The following is a 27,307-nucleotide window of genomic DNA, read 5'->3' as shown; positions in this document are numbered from 1 at the left end:
GCTAGTGACAATAAAACATTGAGGCCTTACACAAAAGATAATGTGAAAGAAATGGCATTTCCTTACACAAGATAAATGTCAGACAATGTAAACCTAATTCTCACAATGAGGATGTGCTGCTGTTATCAGGGTCTGATGATGAAATAAGCAGTACAGATGTATCCAAAACCTGGCTATGAGACAATGGTTTATTTTGGCACCCAGATGCTACAACTGTAGTCATGACATTACTAGACACATGACCTTACAAGTAGGTATACCGGTCGCTCCAGCATCACTGGCAACAAAGGGGTATATAAACCTTACAGTGACATAAGAAAGTGATTAAGTTGAACAAACAAATCAACCCATATTAATCCCTCTGATGAGTTACAATAGTAACAAACTCGGACAGGGGGTGACTAGGACACTCCAGTAGACAGGAGGGTTCACTTCCACATCCAAACAGTCATCATGTTCACTAACTTTATATGTTATTGGAAGTGCAGGCGACCCTCTGTGGGAATCCAATCTAAAAGATCCTAGAACCAGTGAGAGCCCAATGAGTCTATGCTAGAGTGTATCAGTACTCTTGTCAAGCTCTTCTACACATACAACTGTCAGTAGAAATGAGACTTTGAACGAAAAAGAGAAAACTGGAAGAACCAATTACAGAATTCACAGAAGTGAAGCATTTGCTACTACCATCCCAATAAATATCAATTCAACTTTATAAAGAATCAAGAAAACTTCTTTCCAAATATGTGAAATTAAAAATTTGCCCGACTACCTCCAAGAGTGTGACCTTAAAAGGTAAATTGCTTGAGGATTAGAAATTAATCTACGCCCAAGATTCACTAATTTTCCTGATTTCATTAGTGCTTAGGACACCATCCTCTGAGAAGCCTCAAAACTTAGAAGACACTGTACCACACACAATGTCATATTTACTCACCTGCATGAAACAATATGTAGGTGAGATCAAAAGGGAATTCCAAGTGATAATAAAAGAGCACTTGGGGGGTTATCCGTAATCAAAAAGTATCCCCCAGTGTCTATGCAGTTTAATTTATCTGACCACAACATATATTGTGGTAAATATCAAATAATAGAAATTATTAGACCTGATCCAGAGCTCTCCATAAGCACTGTTTTTAGGAAAGATAGAGAACTTTATTGGATATACCTTTTACATACTCTACAGCCAGTAGGGATTAACATCTTGGTCAAAATGGGAGTTTTAACTCAGATTAAGAAAAAACTTCAAAAGGTCAACAGCACATGCTTGCCAATAGCCTCACTAATGTCTTGATTCCAAACACTAGATTCAAAAGCACAGCTCAAAGAGATGACTCAGATTTCATGAGCAGAAATTCCTATCAGGCATATCCATGAGGTGCATCTGATTATTCAATTAGGCCAAGAGGCAAATGATGTGAACAGTTCCCTGTTCTGCAACTAATGCAGGAAAGTGGGTGCCACTGTGCCAGGACAGCCATCTGCACTGGGCACATGAAAAGGTGGCTGATCAATAACCACATCCAGCAGAGTGAGGAGCTATAAAAACTAACTCATCAATATCCACTCCCTGCTGGAATCAACTCTGAAAGCTTAACAGACTGTGCAATATACTTGGATTAGAGTTGAACTAGATTGAGAGAAGTGTAAATTTTTTCAAAACAAGAATTATGCATGTTATGAGTCTATGCTCTTAAAAAAAGTAACAGAAAAGAGTGAAGACAACAAGCTTTGTAAAATTTAACAAATAATTTATTTCCTAGACCACAAAGCAAAAAAATAAGAAAAAAGAACTTAAGGTATTGTGAATTAAATCCAAATTGTAATCCAAGAATTAAAAAACACAAGTCATATCAATGAAAAGTTCTAAGTGAATCACAGTTCAAATCCTGATGAAAATCCAAAATGGAAGGCAATGACTTATGCAATAGTTAGCGTTGTACTGATGTGTCAACAGTCTCTTGTTGAATCACAGAAAATATTATTTCAGTTTTTTAATTATGTATAAATTCTGGTAAATATATTTGTCCAAGAATTAATTTAGAGCACTTTTGTATTTCCAGGGAAAACAATCACTTGAATTCAATAATTTGTTCAATTGCAAATAATTACTGGAGCAGTCATAAAGTGTGATGTTTGTCCTTATCATGGCTGTATATCAAGGCTTTGGCTATGTATGCCTGGCTTGGCTTGTCAACAACTGCAATAGGAATTAAACCAGAAACAAAGAACAATAATTTTCTTTAATAATTGCTTTGAAACTGAGCTCCATTCTCTCCAATGCAGGGTCAGAGTGAAAATGTTGGTATTGCCTATGGATGTATCATGGTACCTACTGAAAGGAACAGCCATAAAGATTGTATCTGCCATCTGAACCAGGGGAAAGATGACCAGCATGGTTTGTTAACCCTTTACCTCATGCAAGCGCCTTTGGACGCCTCTACTCCATTCACATGGAAGCGCCTTTTGACGTCTCTACTCCATTCGCATGGAAGCGCCTTTTGACATCTGCTGTAAACATCAGCCATTTTAAGCAGGTTTTCGTAGCGCCACCTTCGGGGAAAACCCTTATTAAATACTACATTCATTTCTGCAAATGACAATTATATCAGATCACATGGTCACTGTTTATGCTCTGGTCGATATCTGCTATTTAAAGTAACGGGTTCGTAATCTCCACTCTCCAAAATGGCGGTCACAGATTTAATTCAGTACTTACAAAGTTTTCACGATTAGAATCACAACTATGAAAGATTCAATAACTTAGGTAAAGGCTCTGATATTGATGTAGGCAGCAATTAATTTTTATAAATTATCAAATTCAGATGACTTAGTGATGCAGACACGGACACAAAAACTTGTAAATTTCGAGAATGAGAAATGGCAGCTATGGTTGGTCACGCGGTCTCACTGACTTGATAATGAATGAATTCTCTCAAGATTTTAAAGCACATAAAAATTCTTCCATGAAAAATAATTACACAGCTATAACAATCAGACTTTACTCTTAAATATTTTCACACATAATAGGTGTACCAAAAATGTAAAATGGTTAAAATTGCTGTTAAATGTAAAATACACTACACTGCTTAACAGTTAACAGGCAGGCCTATGCATATGGAGTCGAATAGGTAACAGGTGTTCTATTTATAGCACGCTGCACTGGGTAACTTTGCTTTATGAGGTAAAGGGTTAAGCTGGAATGGCCTGGTGAACAGGGATGTGGACAGGCCAGTTGGATGGGTCCTGCAATATGCCATGCAGTCTGGGACAGTCAGTGTGGTTTGTGAAATCAAGCTAGATGGTTGGACTGGTAACTGGATGGCAGATGTGGATGGATTGGTTATACGGGTCCCTGCCTGCAGCATACTGAATAAGATAGGATGGTCCGCCAATTTGGTCAGAAAACAACCTAAAGTGCCCTAACATACAAACAGACTTATTCCCACTGGGTTGCCAAAAAAGGGAGCAGGTTCTCCTTGGCTGAGAGAGTGATTGAGAGCTGAAAGAGCAGCAAAATGTATCGATGGCTGGTGGATTACTCCAGCAAATTGACAGAGACCTCCTTTGCCAAAACTTACAGGCACTATTGCATTGCTTCTTTTATGCTGGAAGACTTATGGCCAAAAATGGGAAGTAAGAACATCACAATTGGTTAGATGAGTGTTTTCCTTGCTTTTCAAATGCATCTGAAGAACAATGAACAAGATTGCTAGTGGCCAACTTGTGCAGGCAAAGCAATGTTTAGATGTAGCATCTTTAGTATATAAAAGTTACATTTTTTGAGTGTCCTCTGAAAATTTGAACTTTTAACGTTTATCTGTCACCACTGTGTATCTATAATGAAAATGAAAAACTCGAATAATAAACCACAGAAAGTGAAAAATGTACACAAAGTAAAGTACTGAAGCAATAACTTATGAAAATGCCACAGTGCCTGAATATGATAGTATAAGAGCATGCAAACATCAAACAGGTAAAAATGACCTGAGCATCTATACTGACAGAGATACTGGCTTAAAATTACAGAGAAATAATCTCCAATGTATAATGATATGATGTTACTGTACCAAATGAAAGCAAACATTTGAGTAAATTATGTTTCTCCAAAAATACTTACCCAATCATACTAACATTATGAAATTACTAACTGATACTTCCAAACTGAACCCTCTCTGAAAGACAACAGCAAAAAAAAAGTCATTGCATCTGCATCATCCAGATAAAGGGAGGTAACTCTTACATATTAACTCTTCTTATTCCTACTTGGTGGCCACCTATATACCAGATGTTACCAGTTTGAGCCTGAACAAAACATATAATAGGATATATAATAGGATACTTGTATCTGTAGGGAGGGGTGGGTGGGAGTGACTGACAATGATGTATTTTCAGAAAATTATAATTTGCAAAGGAGTTGTCTTTAGGTCAAAAACATTACTTGATCACATTAACATTAGGATAATAGGCAAGAGGAGGAGGAACTGCTCGAGTATCCAACTTCTACCCACGTCATCCTGTAGGATCACAATGACTGGTCTACTGAAAGGATGAATGTATACAAATCTGAAGCTAGCACAACTTAAGTGTATGCATGATTACATGTGCGAGTGTGCTAACTGTGGTATCCACCACATGGCTATTCCCTTACATTTAATTGTTTCCTGAGCAAATCCAGTTAAAGTTGTAAGGTCATGCCTAGAAGCCAGGTTTGAAGTCGTCCTATCATGAACGATGCATGGTAACTGTCTGTATGGCTACTAATGGTCCAAGAAGATTCAGCTTTCTCCTTTATAAGGGCATGTCACACAAACAGAAGCTGGAGAAAGCAGATTGAGCAAAACAACTCCACTATGTCACAAATTGAGCCATTATATTTCAAGGCCTGGGTCATGGAAATTGCTCATATTTTATGAGCCAAAATCTTCATTAGTCATATCTGATTTTGTGAGAGTTCAGAGTATTATAATCTATTAATCCTCTTCAGCCAAACAGACAGCACTTGTGACCTTATCATGCTTTCCTACCAAACAGCCAGAGCTTGTGAGATTGTCTTGCTTTCCTACCAAACTGATTGTTTTGCTTTCCTACCATACATATGGTCTTGCTTTCTTACCATACAGATTGTATTACTTTCCTACCAGACTGTCTTGCTTTCGTAGCAGACAGAATGTCTTGCTTTACTACCATACATATTGTCTTGCTTTCCTACCATACATATTGTCTTGCTTTCCTACCATACAGATTGTCTTGCTTTCTTACCATACAGAATGTATTACTTTCCTACCAGACTCTCTTGCTTTCGTAGCATACAGAATATTTTGCTTTCCTACCAAACTGATTGGCTTGCTTTCCTACCATACATATTGTCTTGCTTTCTTACCATACAGATTGTCTTGCTTTCTTACCATACAGATTGTCTTGCTTTGTTACCCAAAAAATTCTATTGCTTTCCTACCATTCAGAATGTCTTGCTTTCTTACCATAAAGATTTTCTTGCTTTTTTGCCAACTGATTGTCTTGCTTTCTTACCATACAGATTGTCTTGCTTTCCTACCAAACAGCCAGTGCTTGTAAGACTGACTTTCTTTCCTACAATACAGATTGTCTTGCTTTCCTACAATCGAGACTGTCTTGCTTTCCTACCAAACAGCCAGTGCTTGTGAGATTGACTTTCTTTCCTACCATACAGATTGTCTTGCTTTCCTACAATCAAGACTGTCTTGCTTTCCTACCAAACAGCCAGTGCTTGTGAGATTGACTTTCTTTCCTACCATACAGATTGTCTTGCTTTCCTACAATCGAGACTGTCTTGCTTTCCTACCAAACAGCCAGTGCTTGTGAGATTGACTTTCTTTCCTACCATACAGATTGTCTTGCTTTCCTACCAAACAGATTGTCTTGCTTTCCTACCAAACAGATTGTCTTGCTTTCCTACAGTAGAGACTGTCTTGCTTTCCTACAGTAGAGACTGTCTTGCTTTCCTACAATAGAGACTGTCTTGCTTTCCTACCAAACAGACTGTCTTGCTTTCCAACAATGGAGACTGTCTTGTTTTCCTACCAAACAGCCAGTGCTTGTGAGATTGACTTGCTTTCTTACCTTAACCCATAGGAAAAGCCTTTGATGGCCACCACAGACATTGACTGGAGAGACACCCAGCAATTTTTGATAATTATGGCAAAATTCTGCAGGATGAATGTTCATCATTTTCATCAATATTCACTCTGGCATTGATCGTGCATGTAGTATGAACTTCTGTATATCTCCGTTACAGCAGCCTCTATATTGGATTCCAACCTTTCCATGGTAAGATTACACAGGTGAAAACGTCAGCATTATTGATCAATATCACATGGACAATAAATAGTAAAAACAATGTATAAATATGAATAAACTGACTTACTATAGTACTGAAAATAAAAGCTGGATGATCAAAATTGATTCTAAATTGCAACCGATTCTTCAGCAGCACTATTCAATTACAACTGAAAGTTTATATTGTAACATCTGGGATACTGGTGGCCACCTGCAGTGGAGGGTGTGTGTGTGTTGTTACAAGGGGAGTTAATCTGGACAAATTATTTGCCTCCATCTATATGATATGTAAGTGAAAAGATGTGTTTTGGTCTTTCAGGGAGTGTTTTTGATTCATAGGTAAGAGGGTAACAAGGAGTAATTTCCTAACATTAAAGTAATCAGGTAATATATTTGATGGAAAAAGCTTAAAATGAAGAACATCCTGTACATGGGTAGTCAACTAATAGTGACAAGGGAAGATAACTGTAATAGTATCAAGGATGAGATTCCTTCCATTAGATACAGTGTTTCAGCCAGATCTGATTAAAATGAGGCCATTTGATGCCCTTCATTTGAAAAAGTGGGTCAATGACCTGATCATTAACATGCCAGCCTCATAATAAAATGAGATAAAATTTACATAGTCTATTTTATACATTATGTGCATGAAAACCAAATAAACAACCATTTTTACTCTACATTTCTCCTCTCTGATGCCTCAAAACATACTCTAACTGCACAGAAGTTTAAGTCTAATGTTTTATGCCTTTCTAATAAATATCATCCATCTTCATGAAGTTTCAGCAATTTCTTGAGGGTGTGATAATTTTCTTTCTTCCTTTTATCAGCCATTGTGGAATCCACTTCTTCATCAGAAGTTTCACTTTCTGTTTTAATGTTGTTTTTTGTGGGATTTACCAGATTGTTCACTAGTCATCATATCTGTGACAATTTTTATCAGTTCCAAAACATGAATGTGATAATCTGCATGTGATACCCAATCTGAATGTGATACTCAGTCTGAATGTGATACCCAATCTTAATGAGATACTCAGTCTGAATGTGATACCCAATCTGAATGTAATACTCAGTCTTAATGTGATACCCAATCTGAATGTGATACTCAGTCTTAATGTGATACCCAATCTGAATGTAATACTCAGTCTTAATGTGATACCCAATCTGAATGTAATACTCAGTCTTAATGTGATACCCAATCTGAATGTGATACTCAGTCTGAATGTGATACCCAATCAGAATGCAATACCCAATCTGAATGTGATACTCAAGTAAAGAAGTAAGTTATCTATCATTCCATAGGAAAATTAAAAATGACACTACATGTCATGTGACTGGATATAGGTGCTTTCAGAAATCTCAGAGACTACAAACATTTTTCTTTAAGTTGAAAATTTTAATAACATGAAAGAGGATGGTACCTGAATTTGTTTAATATTTTTTCACTGAGTCAACTAAAGTTTGGTTGCATGCTTTAGATTGTACTAAACCTCCAAACCAATAAACTTTCTTGATATGTTAGATATGCATGTTATTCATTTTTTGGGTAAAACTTTTGGTGTAATAAATCACTTATTAGAGGGGGGCCCCAAGCAGCCGAGTGGTCTAAAGCGCTCTTCGTTACGGATCACTGCCATCTCACCTCTGTCTGTGGCGGTTCAAGTCTAAGATTCAGCCAATGTGGGCATGTGAGAAAGCTTGCCAGTAGCTTCTCGTGGGTCGGTGGTTCTTTCCAGGGTTTTCCGGGTTCTTCCTCCACCATTAATACTGGCTGCCATGTATAGCCTATCGTGCTGAAAAATGGCGTTAAACCCCACAACAACAACAACAACAACAACAACTTATTAGAAGACTTGGTGTCTATTTTGTCCATATCCTGGCTGAAACTGTAGATAATATTTTTAGCATCTATATTGCATATCGACAAGAAAGACATAATTTTGTATCATTCCACATGGGTTGGATTTGGGAGGTAGTGGAAGTTTAATGTTAATGTGATAAGGTACTATATCTGATGGGAAAATCTGTATTTTGTTACAGTTTATTTATCGATACAATCATGTTATATGTTGCATAAATGACAAATGGAATATACATTATTATACAATATGGCTGGCAATACCCAGCTCTATAATTAGTTCAAAAACTTGCCTTAATTATGGCCTTGTATTAACAGGCTTTAAATAAAAATAAAAACTGCATCTATGTGTTCCAGCATGCTTAACTGCGTGTGTGTGTGTGTGTGTGTGTGTGTGTGTGTGGAGCAAGATAGAGAATAAGGGAGTAGCACAGACTGATTTACCACTTGCTGAATGTATTTTTCAACATATGCTTTGCCTTCTCCTGAAGTAACAAGTTTCCACGAGTCCTGGGAATAGATGCGCACTCCTTCAGCAACATAATACCTGATATAGACAAATAGCAATAATGATAATAATAATAATAATAGGCCCAAGTGGATCAGAGATCACACAGATGAATAACATCTGCCTAATAGTAGCTGGCCAAGAAATCTAGGACTCAGTAGAATCTTTTATGTATGCTGCTGATTGAACATGTTTTGAAAACAGCTTTCTCCATTTTTTATCTTGATCCATACTCGATGTCACATCAGCATCGTTTGTCCAAGATGAAAAAGCTTTTGTTCTAAGATGCTTTCTCTCAAGCTGGTTGTTACAACTCTACTGTCACGAACTAAGTATAAAAAAAAGAAGTAAAACCAACAAGTTTTGTAAAAATTAATGTTATAAAATGAAAAAGGTACTTATAGTATAATCAACTGAATCCAAATTAATTCTAAAAAGTTCTATTAAAGCCCAAAAGAAAAGAATGTTCCAAATGAATTTCAGATCCTTGAAATAACTTAAATTTTCTAAGAACGTATCTGACCACACCAGCCAATGAGAAATTACCCCATATTTGTCAACAGGTTTAATTATTAGAAATTGGAAAAATCTATTTACAGATCCTATGCAATCTACAGGAATTGTAATATTGTAAAATAGAACCTATATCCATGTACAACATTGGCTATGTAATATCTTTTACATAGATAATCACTACAATTTACAGCCATTAACAACAATTTTTTACACATAATATTGATATAGATATGAACCAAACATTACATAAAAATAAAGATATAAAAAAATACCTTAACACTGGTAAAGTTCTGATAAGCAGTTGTTTTTGTTCCCAAAAAATGTGTTTCTATTTCTCAAGTATTGACGCACCATCCTGCTTGTTTATAACCATCCCCCAACCGATTTTAAAAACAAAAAGTATGAAGGATGTAAAAAAAAATGCAAAAACTTTTGTCATTTCATTCACTGATTTATAATTTCTAACCTGACTGTCAAAAAGGGGCTCTAATACTGTTGAATTATTGACATTTCAATGCAAATGGAAGGTCCTGATGTAAACAAGCAGACCAACTGCTTGCTCTAGAATAGAATGCTTCAGTAAAAACTGATATCTACATCCAATATTTGCAATGTCTGGTTATAATATTTCTAAAACAAATTGAGCAAGTAAATTGAAGAACTATTGTGTTCAAAGAGATGAAACTTCAAAATTTACGGAAATACTAAGATTATCAATGACAGTGAACTACATTAAATCTGTGCCTGAAAACAGACTTGCCCAAGCAAATATGGTGACCGTATTGCTAAAGAAACTCCTGTTTGATTCAAAATGCCAACAAGTTTGTTACGACTATTGCAGGTCAGTTTGCTTCATTTTCATTTAGATCAAACTAGGCACCATAAGAACTCTTCTGACGAAACACCATGTTAACATGACTTTTAATTTAAAAAGGGTAGCAACAGCATGGTTGTCAAGGTGGCCATATTGGACATCAGACTGGCATCATTTTAATTTGAGACAAACAAAACTTCTTATGAAGTCTTCTAGCAAGAACCACATGCACATATGATTATTGCTTTGAAGGAATAATAATAACAAGATTTTCTAGGTGGCTGACCATAGTGGATATCAGACAGGTACCATCTCCATCCATCACCAAGCATCATAAGAAGCCTTTCTGGTGAAAACATCATGTTAATATGACTGTTATGACTCTATGGTAACTGAGGAACAGAAAAAGTGAAAACTAGTAAGTTTAGTAAAATTTAACAAATAATTTATTTCCCTAGAATACAAAGTGAAAATGTAAAAGGAACTTACAGTATTGTGAATTAAATGCCAAATAGTCCTAAAAGTTCTATCACAGGTTCAAAAAGTCTGAATTCCAAACAAATTCCAGTATTGAATGAGCTGATGTACCGATAGTCTTCGATGTGCTGATGAGCCAATAGTCTTGATGTATCTCAGTGATATCATCCAGAATGTCCTTGAATGAATTCACAATAATCCCATCACAGTGTTTTAATCAATATGTCAATATGCACTTTGTAATTCCAATGAAATTATTTAAATAAATAATACCTTTCGAATTGTAACAAAACACAGCTAAAAGATTGATTCCACTAGACAGATTTTAAAACAGAAATGAAACATTTTGATGTAAACAACTTTATATACAGACTGTCACCTAACTTATAACACAATGGAAATTTCCATCAATTTTGTAAACAAGGTCAGGCTTGCATACGTAAATTTTAGCAAACAACTTGGCAAGCTCCTGTAGATTATAGTGTTTCCATGGGGAAAACCAATGTCCTGAACTCAAATCCAAGTAAACATGTTAATAAAAAAAATCTTAAAGATCTACAATTTCTCTATTTTACATTCTGCTGTTTTTAAATCCTCATGTTGAGTAAGATTACGGGCTTTGTTCAGTGCTGAACCAATTAAAAGTGTAGGATAATTTCTATTTTGAAAATATGTTTGTAATTAATTCAATGAATTTTGTAATTGACAATAACCTGAAATAATGTGTCGGTATCTTTTGGTCTGGCTATATGGTATACCTCTTTTACATGCAATGGGATGACATATTGGTGGATATTAGTTTCCTTGATATGAATATTTGAAGAGATAGTGTTATCAATATTATTTATTACATTTACATCTAAAAATGAAACATGTGTACTAGATGTAGTATAAGTAAATTTAATCATCGGGTGAAAATGATTTAGACGATCAATACATTTTTTTTCAGTTCTTCAGTTGAATGGTTCCAGATCATAAATATGTCATCTGAAGATCTGAGTCAAACAATGGATTAAACTTTTCATTCTGAAGAAAATCTTTCTCTAATTTACCCATGAAAAGGGAAGCGTATGAAGGAGCCATAGAACTACCCATGGGTAAATTAGAAAAAGATTTTCTTCAAAACGAAAAGTTTAATCCATCTATTTGACTCAGATTTACCTTCATTACCTAATATAGGTCATATAATTAATAAATATTATAGTTTCCTAAATTTATCAAATAAAACGAGCATAAAATCCCTTTAAAAAATAAACCAATTCTTGCTTATAGAAGACCCAAGAATTTGCATTATTTTCTAATTAGAACTAAACAGACAAAAAATAAAAAAAGACAATTTTCATCATCTAATGTAACAGACACTGGTGCTCTCAATGTGCAAACATTAGAGAAAGTACTTCTTTCAGTAGCGCTAATACAAAAGAGGTATTTTCTCTACATCATAAAAATAACTGCATATCGACTGATATGATTTATTTGATAACCTGTAAAAAAAGTAGCATGGACAAACACAACACCAAGTTTCTAAGACAATGAATAATCATCGCTTTCATATAAAATTTTTTATAGAGATCCTCAGTTTTCCTCTAATATTTCAACACACTTTAACAATAATAATACTCAATTTTTCTTTCATGCCAATAGATATTGTGCATGGTGACATGAATAGACTCATAAAAGAAACTTATTGGATTTATAAGTTAGATACTTTGTATCCTAATGGCTTTAATGCCAATGCACTATATAAAATTGTATAATTTTTGTTTTTTTAATTTTTTTAAAAACAATTAATATATTGTATTTCCTTTATAACAATATAATTATATGTATGACTGTCTCTATTTTATTCTATTTTAAATATAAAATATAGACATACATAGCAATTACTAGCCATCTGGAAGAAGTGGCCACAACAAGGTTTTCAAGATGGACTTTGTGGTGGCCATAATGGAGGTCAGATTGGCATCATTTTAATTGAGGACCAACTAGAAATCATAAAATCTTTTTAGTAAAAATCCCATGTTGATACAACCATCCATTCAAGTAGAGTAGCAACAAGATGATTGCCAAGATGGTCACCATGCTGGCCATACTGGATGTCAGATTGGAACCATTTTGATTTGTGACCAACCAGACATCATATCAAGTCTTCTGATGAACACTCAATGTCAAATAACAAGATTTTTAAGACTGATGAATGGAGGAGAGGGAACATATGATCAATTTTTGATTGCCCATTGATGGTATCCTGTTCTTTGATATGAAGCCTTGAAACATAATCAGGACTATGGAACTATCTATCTTAAATAGTTCAGGTACACTGAGAGGGCATGGAACTCGCTTGCTCTGCATGCTGAAGCTAGAGCTATTAAAACAAAAACATGTGTTGTATTATATTCAAGGAGTTACTGGAAAAAGGCTCACGCTGATTTCAAGTCAGCCTTGTCAATACCTTCGACAAATTCCACCTGGAAAACTGGGTCAGCAATTCTGACCATTAAAAAGTGGTCTGATAAATCCTTGTGGAACCTATATTCACTCTGCTGTGATTCCTAAAGTTGTCTGACATCACGGAGCAGTAACCTTTGACCATTATGGGGCTGAACTTTTTCTCCTCTATGAGCCACTGAAAGGAAGGACGCAAAAGCTGTTGCACCTGTCCCTAAAAACCCACAACTTACCTTGTACACCTTCAAAGCGGAAAGCCTTCTAGGTCATGAGATTCTATCATTGATGGATGGCATCAATTCTATAAAAAAAATTCCAAGGCTCTCCTGACTAAAGCTAGTCATGAAGGAGTAGCCTGTCTGAACATGGATGAAATGCCTGTGACTGGCTGGAAATATCCTGGGAATATCTTTTGTTACAGCGACTATCCTGGGAATATCTTTTGTTACAGCGACCAGATCCTTCACCCAGGACTTACCCAGCCAATGGGGGGGGGGGAGGAGGGGCTATTAGCAGCACTTTTCATTTGTGACACCTTATATTTTGAATTATGTTTGGTACACAAGACCATGGGGAGAAGGATGGGCATAATCCCAAAACCACTCCCAAATGACCAAGACTGCATACAAGGCCCATGCCTCTGGATCTGATGAAACGAAGGTGGGCAATTTGTAATTCCACCTCCTTGCACACAGATCTATCACTGGTGGCCCAAAGGTGTGGGTGCATGGGCCACTCTATGTGATGGATCTCTTTTCTGACAATGAATTGACCAGGACATTGAACCTGCCTGGAAAATGTCTGATCTGGGCCATTTTATTCATCTGTGCAATCCAGCAGAGAAACTACCAAAACAGAACACGTACATCTGGTGATTTCACCACTCACTATCAATTGAGTAGGTGGGCAAACACCAAAAAATTGTCTGTCATTATGAGGACTACCTTTCCATATAAATGGTCCTTCCAGACATTAACGTGTTAACTTCATTTCTAGAATTTTGAGGAGGCAAGGTAACTTTTCTTGCCCCCATTCACCAGTAATTGTGGTAAAGCTGGACAACATCTGACTGCAAGTGCATCCCATTTTACTATAACTAAACTTGCCATTTCCATACTCAGTGCTGTTATGTACTTGTTGAGCAGGATCAGGTTTACGACTGGTCTGTGATTCCCGATGACCTTGTTGTTTACCATACTAGAAAGCAAAATATTTTACTAAATTTATGTTTCTCCAATAATACTTACCTATCACATCACATCACATCACATCAGGATAACTTTCTCTGCTATCTCTGAATCCAGCTCTCACAGAAACTCTGTCTATATAATTATACAGATAATGGGAAGCATCTCTTACAGGTTGACTCGCCCTTTCTACCAACTAGGTGGCCACCATTATAAAAAGATATACCAGTTCTTGTTTGAGTGAAATCTTAAAAACTGATCTCAATGTGCAAGGGTAGGAGGGATTATTTGCAATGTGATCAGGTAAGTATTATTGGAGAAACAATTTACCAACAAAATTTACTTTCTCCTTCAGACAGATAACCTGTTCATCACATTATATTTGGAGAACAGGTAAGCGGAGGAAGAGAGCATCCTACTTCTACCACAAATTGCATAAATGATGAGTGGCCGTATCACATGAATTTATGACCAGGTGGTCTCATACCATAAACTCACTTGACTTCATGACCAGGTGGTCTCATACCATAAACTCACTTGACTTTATGACCTGGTGGTCTCATACCATAAACTCACTTGACTTCATGACCAGGTGGTCTCATACTATAAACACACTTGACTTTATGACCAGGTGGTCTCATACCATAAACTCACTTGACTTTATGACCAGATGGTCTCATACCATAAAACTCACTTGACTTTATGACCAGGTGGTCTTATACCATAAAACTCACTTCACTTCATGACCATGTGGGTTCATACCATAAACTCACTTGACTTTAAGACCAGGTGGAATCATACCATAAAGCTCACTTGACTTTATGACCAGGTGGGCTCATAGTGTTTTAGTGATGGTAACTAAATATTAGCTTACAAAATAGTTATTTTATCTTGTGATTTACATTATTCGAGTTAAAAAAAAATGTCAATTATATGGAGTGAATGTGAAAAATTTATTTTGTTGGAATAGTTAATTGTCCAAAAAGGCATTAGCTGTATAAAAAAAACATAATGCATCGAAGGAATGCTCCAGTAGTCGGTAAAATCAAAAGTTTGAATAACTGAGGTCTGGACAAAGGGCATTGTGCTGTAATTAGGTGTGCACTCTCTCTTTATTTCTCAAAGATATAGAAATGTTTTAAATTTATATTTTTTCAATTACTATGGATAATCAACTACAGTAGTCCCCCTCTTGAACGGCCCCCCTGACCAACGGCCACCCGCTCCTTACAGCCAGAATCCACTGACACCGACGAGTTTGTGTTCAAAAGTACCCCTCACGAAAGGCCACCTGGCTAACACGACCAGCGGCCAGCATATTAGTGCAATAATATAAAATTTACCCCTCACAAGCGGCCACATTTTATTTTAATATTTATCCAGAACCAGTATTTTATTTATAACATGTGTTGAGTAATCCGATTTCTGTTTCCCGATGTCAGGTTTTCGTTACTGAAAGAAGTGTTGACTAATGTACATGTACCACTAATGGTAATATTATATCATTTACACCTCATGAGAAGCCACATTTATTCCATAAAGCCAATAAAGGCTCAAATTTTAATCCATACAAAAGGGTAAGTACATGTAATCCAATTAGACATACTGCTGTGTCATCATAAGATGTCCAGTTTAGTCACTCTGATAATTGTTAAGATTACAATTATTGAACAGTAGTAACAGCTGAGGAGTGGCAGTATCGATGTACAATACACAAGTCAGCAGTAAAATGGTTTGATAGCCTTTATGACTTCCCTTAGTAAGATGTTGAGCTTGTTCACTTTGATAATTAGTGGCTATTACTTCTGACAATAATTGTCAAAATTACAAATCCTAACAGTCGCGAGGTCAAATCTGCATGATGTTAATGGTACATATCGAAGCTGTTTTGGGTTCTCTCACTTAGTGTAATGAAATGATTAAAAACAATAGGGTACCAGACTGCGACTAACGAGTCACGTGACAAGATCACTTCCTTTAAAAACATGGCAATTTGTTTAGATGCATAAAAAAATTGTTTTATCAGTATTGTAGTTGGCAACATGAATAACTTACTGCAAAAAGATCAACATGTCATCAAGGAAAAGAAAAATTCTCAGTTTAGAAGAGAAAGTGAAAGTAATTCAACTGACCGAGGGGGGGAGGTTGAGGATCCTTGCAGAAAACTAATGTCGGAAACACTCAGAAAAACAATATCATGAAAGATAAGGAAACAGTTCTGCAGAAGTGGGAAGGTGAAATGGATGGCGAAAGGAAGATTGTTTGAGCCAGGAGATGTTTGTATCCTGATTTGAATGACAAGAAAAAGCAACAATTTTGTCAGTTGAACTGGGATATGACGACTTTACCGCAAGTAACGGATGGTTGACCAGATTTCAAGTGCAACACAATATTAAGTGTTCTGTCCTTAGGGGAGAATCAGCTGATGTTAATAATGAAGTTGTCGAAGATTGGAACAAAAGACTAAACAATATGTGCAGGGGATATGACTGCAAGGATATTTTAACTGTGATGAGACTGGTTTGTTTTTTAGACTGTTGCCAACAAAGTGACAGATGATGTGATCTGTAACATAATTATAGTTTTAAAACTATATCAATGGTTATTCATAACATTCTTTTGAAAATGAAACAGTTTGTTTAACATTTATTTCACAACATGCATGTGATTTTTTAATGAAAATATTAAATGTTTTAGAATTAAATGTATTTGTGACTTTCTTCTTATGTATTTACTATTTGCATTTGTCACCCCCCTCTGGAAAGGCCACCCTCATTATAAGGCCACTTCCCTGCTGCATTAGGGGTGGCCTTATAAGAGGGGGACTACTGTACTGAGATATTAATATTAATACAACCCGTATTTACAATATCGAAGGGGACCCTGAGTGGCCGAGTGGTCTAAAGCGTTCACCATTACTGATAACTGCCATCTCATCTCTGTCTGCATGGGTTCGAGTCTCAGGCTTGGCTAACGTGGGTATGTGAAAAAACATGCCAGTAGTTTCTCGTGGGTCGGTGGTTCTTCCCAGGATTTCCCAGGGTTCTTCCTACACCAGTTATACTGGCCACCATGTATAGCCTATTTTGGGCTGACAAATGGCGTTAAACTCTACAACAACAACAACAACAACAACATCAAATGACCACAAAAAAAACACAATCTGCTGTACATAATCTCATCTGTGACAAATTTTAGCCTCTATGACTCCCTGTGAATTTGATCTAAATATTTACAGGTATTGATTAGAATTCCTTCTGAAATTACCGATTGAGACACATTCTGGGCAGAAGGACTGAGTAAAACTGTTGCCTGGCCTCCTCTGATGGCAAACTTTGTAAGAAATTCCTTGTAGCCACTGAGGAAGCTAATCTCACCTGAATAAAAGAAATCATGATAGAACTTTCATTGCTACTGACATTACAGTATTATTTCATAAATATATGGTAGCCCACTCAGTAATATATTGCCTGGAAGCTATAAATATTGACATCAGTAAGTGCAAAGTCTTTACAAATTTAGCAAAATCTCTTTACAATGCTGGATAACTATACTATATCATGGATTATACAGTCTCACAGTATAAGCATACCCTATCATGGATCATACAGACACACACAGATTAGGCATACCCTATCATGAATCATAGTCACACACAGTATAAGTATACCCTAACATGAATCATACAGCCACAAACAGTATAAGCATATTCTATCATGGATCATACAGCAACACACAGTATAAGCATACTCTATCATGGATCATACAGCCACACACTGTATAAGTGTACCCTATCATGAATCAGTCACACACAGTATAAGCATACCCTATCATGAATCATACAGCCACAAACAGTATAAGCATATTCTATCATGGATCATACATCAACACAGAGTATAAGCATACTCTATCATGGATCATACAGCCACACACAGTATAAGCATACCCTATCATGAATCATACAGCCACAAACAGTATAAGCATACCCTATCATGAATCATACAGCCACAAACAGTATAAGCATATTCTATCATGGATCATCCAGCAACACACAGTATAAGCATACCCTATCATGGATCATACAGCCACACACAGTATAAGCATACCCTATCATGAATCATACAGCCACACACAGTATAAGCATACCCTATCATGAATCATACAGACACACACAGTATAAGCATACCCTATCATGAATCATACAGCCACAAACAGTATAAGCATACCCTATCATGAATCATACAGCTTCAGAGTATAAGCATACCCTATCATAGTGACAGAGTATAAGTATATCCTATCATGGTTAATAGAGTGACAGAGTATAAGCATATCCTATCATGGATCATACAGCAACACACAGTATAAGCATACTCTATCATGGATCATACAGCCACACACAGTATAAGCATACTCTATCATGGATTATACAGCCACACACAGTATAAGCATATTCTATCATGGATCTTACAGCTACACACATTATAAGCATACTCTATCATGGATCATACAGCCACACACAGTATAAGCATACCCTATCATAGTGACAGAGTATAAGTATATCCTATCATGGTTAATAGAGTGACAGAGTATAAGCATACCCTATCATGGATCATACAGCAACACACAGTATAAGCATACTCTATCATGGATCATACAGCCACACACAGTATAAGCATACTCTATCATGGATCATACAGCCACACACAGTATAAGCATACCCTATCATGAATCATACAGCCACACACAGTATAAGCATACCCTATCATGAATCATACAGCTTCAGAGTATAAGCATACCCTATCATAGTGACAGAGTATAAGTATATCCTATCATGGTTAATAGAGTGACAGAGTATAAGCATATCCTATCATAGTTCATAGAGTGACAGAGTATAAGCATATCCTGTCATGGTTCATAGAGTGACAGAGTATAAGCATATCCTGTCATGGTTCATAGAGTGACAGAGTATAAGTATATCCTATCATGGTTAATAGAGTTATAGAGTATAAGTATATCCTAGCACAGTTCATAGAGTGACAGAGTATAAGCATATCCTAGCATGGTTAATAGAGTGACTGATTATAAGCATATCCTATCATAGCTCATACAGCAACAGTTTTTCTTATGGACTTTCCAGTTCGTTATTAAGAATTTCCAAAAGTTTTCAAAATGTGTTTGTTCTTATCAAAACTGATTATTGTTTTCCAAATGTCATTTTGTGTATCACTGTATAAATAAGTATGAAAGAAGCAACATAATTAACATGCCACTACAGCAAAGGAACTCTGTTGCATCTGGTAACTATGCATATCAAGTCATTTGATCCAAACAAATTTTATCCCATTTTATTTATTTATTCCAATTTTTTTATATAAATATGTAATACACAAAAAGTTCTAAATTTAAAATGTCAGTGTTCAGCCAGAGTTTGAGAAAATGATGCTAACATTCATTTGAAGACTGGGCCAGTGGTGTCATCATAATGGGCCAACCTCATAATAAAATGACTCATCATTTACAATCTATTTTTACCTGAAATTTACATAAAAAACAAAATAAAAAACTTTTTCACTTAACATTGTCCTATTTGATATCTCTGACCATATTCTAGAAGTGCAAAAGTCAAAGTGTTCAACTGTATGTGCCTCAAACATTATAATCATCAGCCCTTGCTAACACTATAATCAGTCCTTCCTAACACTACAATCAGTAATTGCCAACACTATAATCAGTCCTTGCTAACATTATAATCATCAGTCCTTGCTAATAGTATAATCAGTCCTTGCCAACACTATCATCAGTCCTTGCTAACAGTATAATCAGTCCTTCCTAACACTACAATCAGTAATTGCCAACACTATAATCAGTCCTTGCTAACATTAAGATCATCAGTCCTTGCCAACACTATAATCAGTCATTGTTAACATTATGAGTCCTTGCTAACACAATAATCAATCCTGGCTAACACTGTAACCAGTCCTTGCTAACACTATAAACAGTCCTTGCTAACATTACAATCAGTAATGGCCTAGTGGTTAGAGTGTCCGCCTCGAATGCGGGAGGCTGTGGGTTAGATATCCGGCCAAGTCATATCAAAGACTTGCAAAAATGGTACAACAGCTGCCTCACTTGGTGCTCAGCATTAAGAGGTTAGTGTTAGGACTGGTCGGCCTCGTGTCAGGATAACGTGACTGGGTGGGATATCATGCTACATGTCTGTGGCATGATGCCCCAGTGCTAGACATCACTATAAACTGTCACACTGCAGACATCATAGCGATATGACTGAAAAATTGTTAAAGCTATGTTAAAAATCTAAATCACACACACACACACATTGCTATCATTCCAATCATCAGTCCTTCCTAACATTATAATCATCGGTCCTTGCTAACATTCTAATCATTAGTCCTTGCTAACATCATAATCAGTCATTGCTAACATTACAATCATTAGTCTTTGCTATCATTCTAATCATCAGTCCTTCCTAACATTATAACCATAAGTCCTTGCTAATATTCTAATCATTAGTCCTTGCTAACATCAAAATCATCAATCACTGCAAACATTACACTCATCAGTCCATGCTATCATTCTAATCATCAGTCCTCGCTAACATTCTAATCATCAATCCCTGATAACATTACAATCATCAATCCTTGCTATCATTCTAATCATCAGTCCTTTTGAACATTATAACCATAAGTCCTTGCTAACATTCTAATCATCAGTTCTTGCTAATATTATAATCATCAGTCCTTGCTATCATTACAATTATCAGTTTTGTATCCATTTTGTGCAAATCCTGCAATGGTACATTGTGTTTCAAACACATTCAAGCATTTATTTGTTTTTCAAGTTTTAAATTCCCTTCAAAGCATTCAAGAAGTTTTTCAACAAATTCAATTTTTTTCTCTCATAAAATCAACCTTTCTTCAAAATTCAGGGAGTTTTTAAGGAAACCCATGAAAAATACAAGGAATTTGTATGGTTATACAATGCTGTAAGTAATGCTGGATGAGTACACAGACTTAGCCAGTTTTGCACTACCTGGAAATACCTGACTTATCTGGGCAGTTCCCTGCAGGGTAACCAGACCCATCATAATGTCCCTACACATCCATCTCTATATACATACATACATACATATATTGTTAAAATGATAATCCTAAAATATGTCGATTTTGGAAAGTATTGAGACGTGATTTTGTTATTCCATAAAAAAAACGCTGAAAATGTTTTTTGGGGGGGGGGCCTCACCCAACAGGGTCTTGAGGGGAAGCATACACTCATAAAAACTGCTGCTGGTGCAACTTGTGTTCATAAAATAAACCCAAATAAACATTTGAAGAAATAATAAACTTACCAGAAATTTTCAACTTTACTTCAATAATTTTAAATATTTAGTCAGATGAATTTGTTCTCCAATACTATTGATGCTGAAGTTATTTCATGTGCATGTCAGTGTTCATAATTTGTAAATTTTTGCAGCAAATATACTTCTCTCTTTTCATAACAAACCTGTAAAATAAACACCCAAGTATTTCAACTATATACAAATAATCCCATATATACATTTTTTTTTTCTCCAATGGACACAACCTGTTGATATGCCAGTCAAGCTCTTTTTGTGGCTTTGGCAAAGATTTCTTTAGTCTTCCTTTTTCGCTCAATGTGCAATCATATCTTTTCCTTCTCAGTGAGAGCATTTTTCCTTTCAAGCTGGTGCTTGTATTGGCGACATGCAGTGCACATATTCTGACACAGGGCTACATCTGTTTTCTCATGCACGAACTCTTTCTTCTTACAGTAACTGATTGCACTTTTTCCAGATGCCTTCTGAGCTTCGATTTTTCCGTGTGTGTTACTTTTGCTCTCCAAATGGATGACATTTTGTGAATAATGATCATTTTTCAGACTGATGACCAATTAACAATTGACTGATCTGTCCACATGATGTCTTGCTAAAAGTGACCCTTTTTTCAAATAGACTGATGTCCAAAACAGCATGAATTAAGCATAACTTAAGTTTGACAAAAACTGATCACAGAAATCATAACAGATTAATTGATCATTTAAGTTAATGTGACCAATACTCAGCCAAATTGATAAGTCAGTAGCAATAATGAATTACAACAAAAGGCTGATACCTGACTCCAGTTGTCTGCCAGACCTTTCCCGAGGTGCTCTGAGAATTGATGCCCATATCGGAAGATGGCATTCTCTTCTTGTAGAAGCATTTGCCCTGATCCTAAAAATGAAGGTAACAAAAGTTCCACAGAAATCTGGCATATACAATTTTTCCAATAACTAACATATGATGATTCAATATTTTGCATAAGATTAACATTTCCAAAGCACTTCCTTTGGGGGTACACCAGTTTTCAAAGTAATCTTACATAAAAGCATTCTCAGTTAAAATGAACAGAATCTTGGCTCAAGACTTACCATAAATAACCAATGAACCTCAAAGCCCTGTTAGTTAAGTTTCTCACAGCTAGTGGTCTGGAGTTGTCCACAAATTAAAAAAATACCAAGTAGTGTGCTGTCAGATCTAGGTCGCTGCAGTTTATTAGGAGTAATCAGTAGAACAATCATCATAGACCCTAATCTGTTGGGGCATTATGCAATGGCAGACCAATGTCTATGTTGTTTGCAGATGGATTCAACTTTTAAGTGAGTATATACAGTAAGATTTTTGTCACCATTTTGGTCATTAAACCAATTACAGTATTTAAGCCATATGGCTTAACATCAGAAACTTTACCTTGTAATTAGGTAAAAATGATACAACTAATTAGATTACACTAACATAATTACAAAATGCAAAAATATTTAATCAACTGCCAACAGAACAAGCAATTTCATCAGGTACTAAAACTTCACTAAAAGATGACCTAGTCCAAAACATTTTTAAACATTCTGAATATTAGGGGTGAAACAATAACTTCTGCTGTGTATCGATACAATTCACAATACACAACCTATGATACATTATCAATACACACAAAATATCTGATAGTCTTTTCATCTCTGGAAGTTCTGTCAGTGGGGGGGGGGGTGGCATTTTAAATGTATTGGCATAATGCTGGCATTTCAAATAGGCATAATGTTTGCATTTCAAATAGACATAATGACTGCATTTCAAATAGGCATAATGCTTGCATTTCAATCAGGCATAATGCTTGCATTTCAAATAGGCAGTTTACAGAGAGACTTATCATCTATTCATGAACCATTCTCATCCTTGACAAAATATAAAAAGTACTTCCAAATAGACTACCTGTTAGGTGCCAGCGATTTTAATGAAGAATTCCTTGTGCAATGGAAATCTTATCTAGAATAACTCTGTGGCAATGGAGATGACTAACAACAGAGTCCTTCACATTGTACTTCCTACAGAAAAACAACTGCCTCTGCCACAGATACTTGTTTTTGCCAGTGAAAAAAAGAAATTCTGGACAAAACTACTTCCCTTCTACAAATTAACAAGGTAAATATAACTTGTGCAGTTTGGAATTGGTCACCATGCTGATTCTATGCTCATTTTTTGTTATCCCATTGGCACATTCAGTCGCTAATTACATATATCAGTGTAAAAGGAAACATTTCAAACTTGTTCCCCTCCTATGATTTAAGTTCCTTACATATCATTTTAATAGCCACTACTTGTGCACAAAGTGTCTCTGTTGCATTGTCTCTAAATTTACCTAGTTTAGATGCCAATATTTCCAGCGTGTCTCAGTTAGTTCTGATTGGTATTTATTTTTTTACTCTAGACTACAACAAACAAGATGTGACCTATAGCCCTCAAATGTCAAGCAACCGAGAAACATTTAACGTAGTTATTAAATAATCAATAAAGTACTTAAATCATTAAAAAAACAAATACAGAATTCTTTTTACTTATTTATGTTATCAGTGACTGAGTTATGTTGATGGGATAAAATAATAAGCAGTGTTTCTTAATTTGTGGAATACCAGTGTGTGTTGTCAACAGTTTTTCTTTCTTATTGACAGAAACAAGTGCATGTTCCTGATATGGCTCCTTCCAAATGAATTCTCAATTTAACGAAAGAAATGGCAAACAACTAATAATCATTCATAACTGATGAAGATTAAAATAAATTGTATTAATTATAATTTTTGTACTGATTCTTCATTTCTTGTATCAATATGGAAAAGTACTGATACATTGATATACTGATTATTCCTCTGACCCCTAGAAGCAACCCGTATAAATGTACATGACAGCACATGCATGGATGTCTTCACATGATAGTGGTCATCTATTCAAATTATGGTGGTCACACATTTTATAAGCAAGTAACCTCTACTTTACATCTATATGTTTAAGGGGTCAATTCAAATCTGAATGTGAATCATGAAGACATCTTTGGTGAAGTTTTGAAAACAAAACAAAAATTGCTTGATCTAGTGGCAAATGATTAAATATTTTTGAATATTTGTATTTACAATAATATAATCTATATATTCCAATCAGTTAGAATTACAGTGAATAGCTTATGCTTTGCTCATTTAAATTCAAATGGCCTTGATATATTGTGCAAAGACCACATTGAGCACATAAATGTTAATCATAGTGTTGATTCCTTAAGTATACAATGCTGTCTTGATTTATGTCTTGTGATGTTTACTCAAGATTAAATTTGGACCTTGATAAAAAGGAATCCATAATTTGATAATTGCACAATGTCACCAATTCAAGGGTTGTGTAAAGCAATAATATACATTTAACATCAATAATCTGATTTGTAATTAAAAACAAGTTTGTTAATTTAAAAAAAAACTACAGCATTCCTTCAATATAAGACCTCATTACACCAAGATTCCTATTTTAAGGTGAGTATAGTATTGGATTCCATTTCATTACTTACAAGTAATATTGTACTTTACCAAACAAAAATAACACAAAAGAGCAAAAACCAACAAATTTGGCAAATTTCAACAAGCAAGTTATTTCCCTAAAATAGAAAGTACAATTTTTAAAAGAACTTACAGCATTGTGATTTAATACCCAAATATTCCTAAACGTTCTATCACAAGTCCAAAAGTATGAAGTCCCAACTGAAATCCAATGATGTTCCAAACAAATTCTGATATAGAATCTGTTAATGTGTCTGTAGTCTCAAACATGCTACTGTGCCAATGGCTTGGAATGCAGTGATGTGTTAACAGTCTTTTGTTGTTGTCACAATTATATAATCCAAAACATCCTTGTCTGAATTCACTATAATTTCAAATTAAATTTTTTTGTCTAAGAATATTACTGAGCACTTCATAATTCCAGTGAATAATAATTTGAATAAATAAATCCATCCAAATTAAAAACTGAACAAAACAATAAGGCTCATTTTGATTCAGATTTGAAGGCAAGTATAATTCATTTTTCAGGTAAACAACATTATATGAAAAGCTAAGACAAAATACTAGAGTCAAGATGTGGGTCGCTTTACTTCCTAAAACATTCAAAAGTAATCAACAAGTTAAGGATTTTCCAAATGAAAAATTAATATCCTACATTCAAATAGATGTAAACAAGTTTACTTCCATTTATAATGACCTGAATATTTAATCTATACTCACAGGGAAATATGAGCTATGTATTATGTTGTTTACAAAATAAATGTCCCTAGTCAGATACACCATAAACTTGATTTTGGACAAATGTCAATCACAAAATACATGTATACATAACATATAATCACTGAGAAAAAAACAACACACAATACAAATTATATATATACACACACACCAAATTTCATTTGTCTACCTAAAAACATTTTTGTGAAATCATGCTGTGGTTTTGAGACCAAAATGTTTTAAAATGTTTGTAAAGAAAGTGAAAAACTATTATAATGGCCTGAAAATCTAATAAGGTCATCTACTTATGACCATGATAAAATGTGCAAAATTTCAAGGCTCTAACTTTATTCAATTCTGTGCTATTATAATTTTTAAAAATAAAATCAGATGGACGTACAGACATGCAACACATGGATGTATGGATGTACATACATATGATGGACAAGAATAAATCAAATGCCCCTTCCACTATTGCGGTGGGGGCATAACAATTTCAGGACAGAGGAGAATCTACAAACTGGCCAATCAGATCTCAGATTGTGTGTGATGTTCTGTGTAACCTGATTTGAGTGAAGTACTACCAGAATTATACAAGCCTACATTCTGCAATTCACTGCAACAGTGTAAGTGAAGGAAAGACAACACACTTAGCATTTTAAGACACTAATTCTCTATTTCTCACCATCCTGAATTACACCACAGGTTACGAGGACAGAGCACACGTAGTAGCCAGTTTCTCGCACAAAGCGATTGGTATGGGTCAAAGCACAGAAAATCAAATCTAGCAATTCCTGATCCACAAATGAGTTGAAAAGATGACCACAGCCTTCTATAATACACTGCAAACATCTGAAAAACAAATACAGTACAGTTGTATATAAATGGAGGATACTACATAATTATTTATTCATCAGATATGAAAATTATTCTGCATGTTTCTGTTCACATTCAAGGTTATATATTTTCATGGTTTGGCAAGAAATAACAGTTTCACCAACATTTCAATTCATGGACTGGGGATGGGCAGAGTTTGAAATACATAGCTGCACATGCACTATGCATTGTGCTTTTGCTGGGAAAATAATGAGTAATCAGTGGTCACCAAAATTTTAGAAAGCTGATTCAAATATGTACCCAGGCAAAATCTGAAATTTAAACTCTAGAAAGGGAGTCCTACTGTTTCTACAGATGAGTTATTGATTGTTGGGTCTTTAAATCTGTGGTTTGAAGTAACCATAACATCCGCATAAATAATCCATCCCCCCAACACAATAACTTATCAGTATCTAGTGGTATGTACCATAAGCTATTAAGTCATATCCTGTATTATTTAATTAAATTTCATATCCAATGAATACAAGCTCAGAAACAAATTTCAGAGTCTAGAAATGCCTCTTAAAGTGAAATGAAGTTACATGTGAAAAAAAACTCACACACTTATCCATATCATAATTAAGAAACATTTATAAATAATGATAAGAAACACTGCCAATCATGGCACCTAATCATATTCAAATGGAATCAATTAGGAGTTTAATGCTGTTTTTGTTTAGTTTATCGTGTTTTTGTTTAGTTTA

At 35.3% G+C, this 27,307-nt stretch overlaps 1 protein-coding gene across 2 annotated transcripts in view; it reads right to left on the bottom strand.

The window, feature by feature from the left end:
- The window catches only part of LOC149805258 (uncharacterized), a 115,120-nt gene that overhangs the window by 73,696 nt on the left and 14,117 nt on the right, over positions 1-27,307 (bottom strand). For both annotated transcript variants that reach the window (XR_016418413.1, XM_089948910.1), the window contains exons 4-7: positions 26,413-26,579; positions 22,274-22,374; positions 17,391-17,500; positions 8,618-8,720 (exon numbers count right to left, since the gene is read on the bottom strand). Coding sequence is in view for 1 of the 2 variants with exons in the window: in XM_089948910.1 (XP_089805036.1) it covers positions 8,618-8,720; positions 17,391-17,500; positions 22,274-22,374; positions 26,413-26,579 (481 nt within the window). In the remaining variant the exon portion in view is untranslated. The remainder of the gene's footprint in view (positions 1-8,617; positions 8,721-17,390; positions 17,501-22,273; positions 22,375-26,412; positions 26,580-27,307) is intronic.

Source organism: Sinohyriopsis cumingii, chromosome 2, assembly GCF_028554795.1.
Source record: "Sinohyriopsis cumingii isolate HCF-2022 chromosome 2, ASM2855479v2, whole genome shotgun sequence".
NCBI classification, from domain to species: domain Eukaryota; kingdom Metazoa; phylum Mollusca; class Bivalvia; order Unionida; family Unionidae; genus Sinohyriopsis; species Sinohyriopsis cumingii.
The sequence above is the reverse complement of the archived record's forward strand: the minus strand, read 5'-3'. Positions and strand labels throughout refer to the sequence as shown.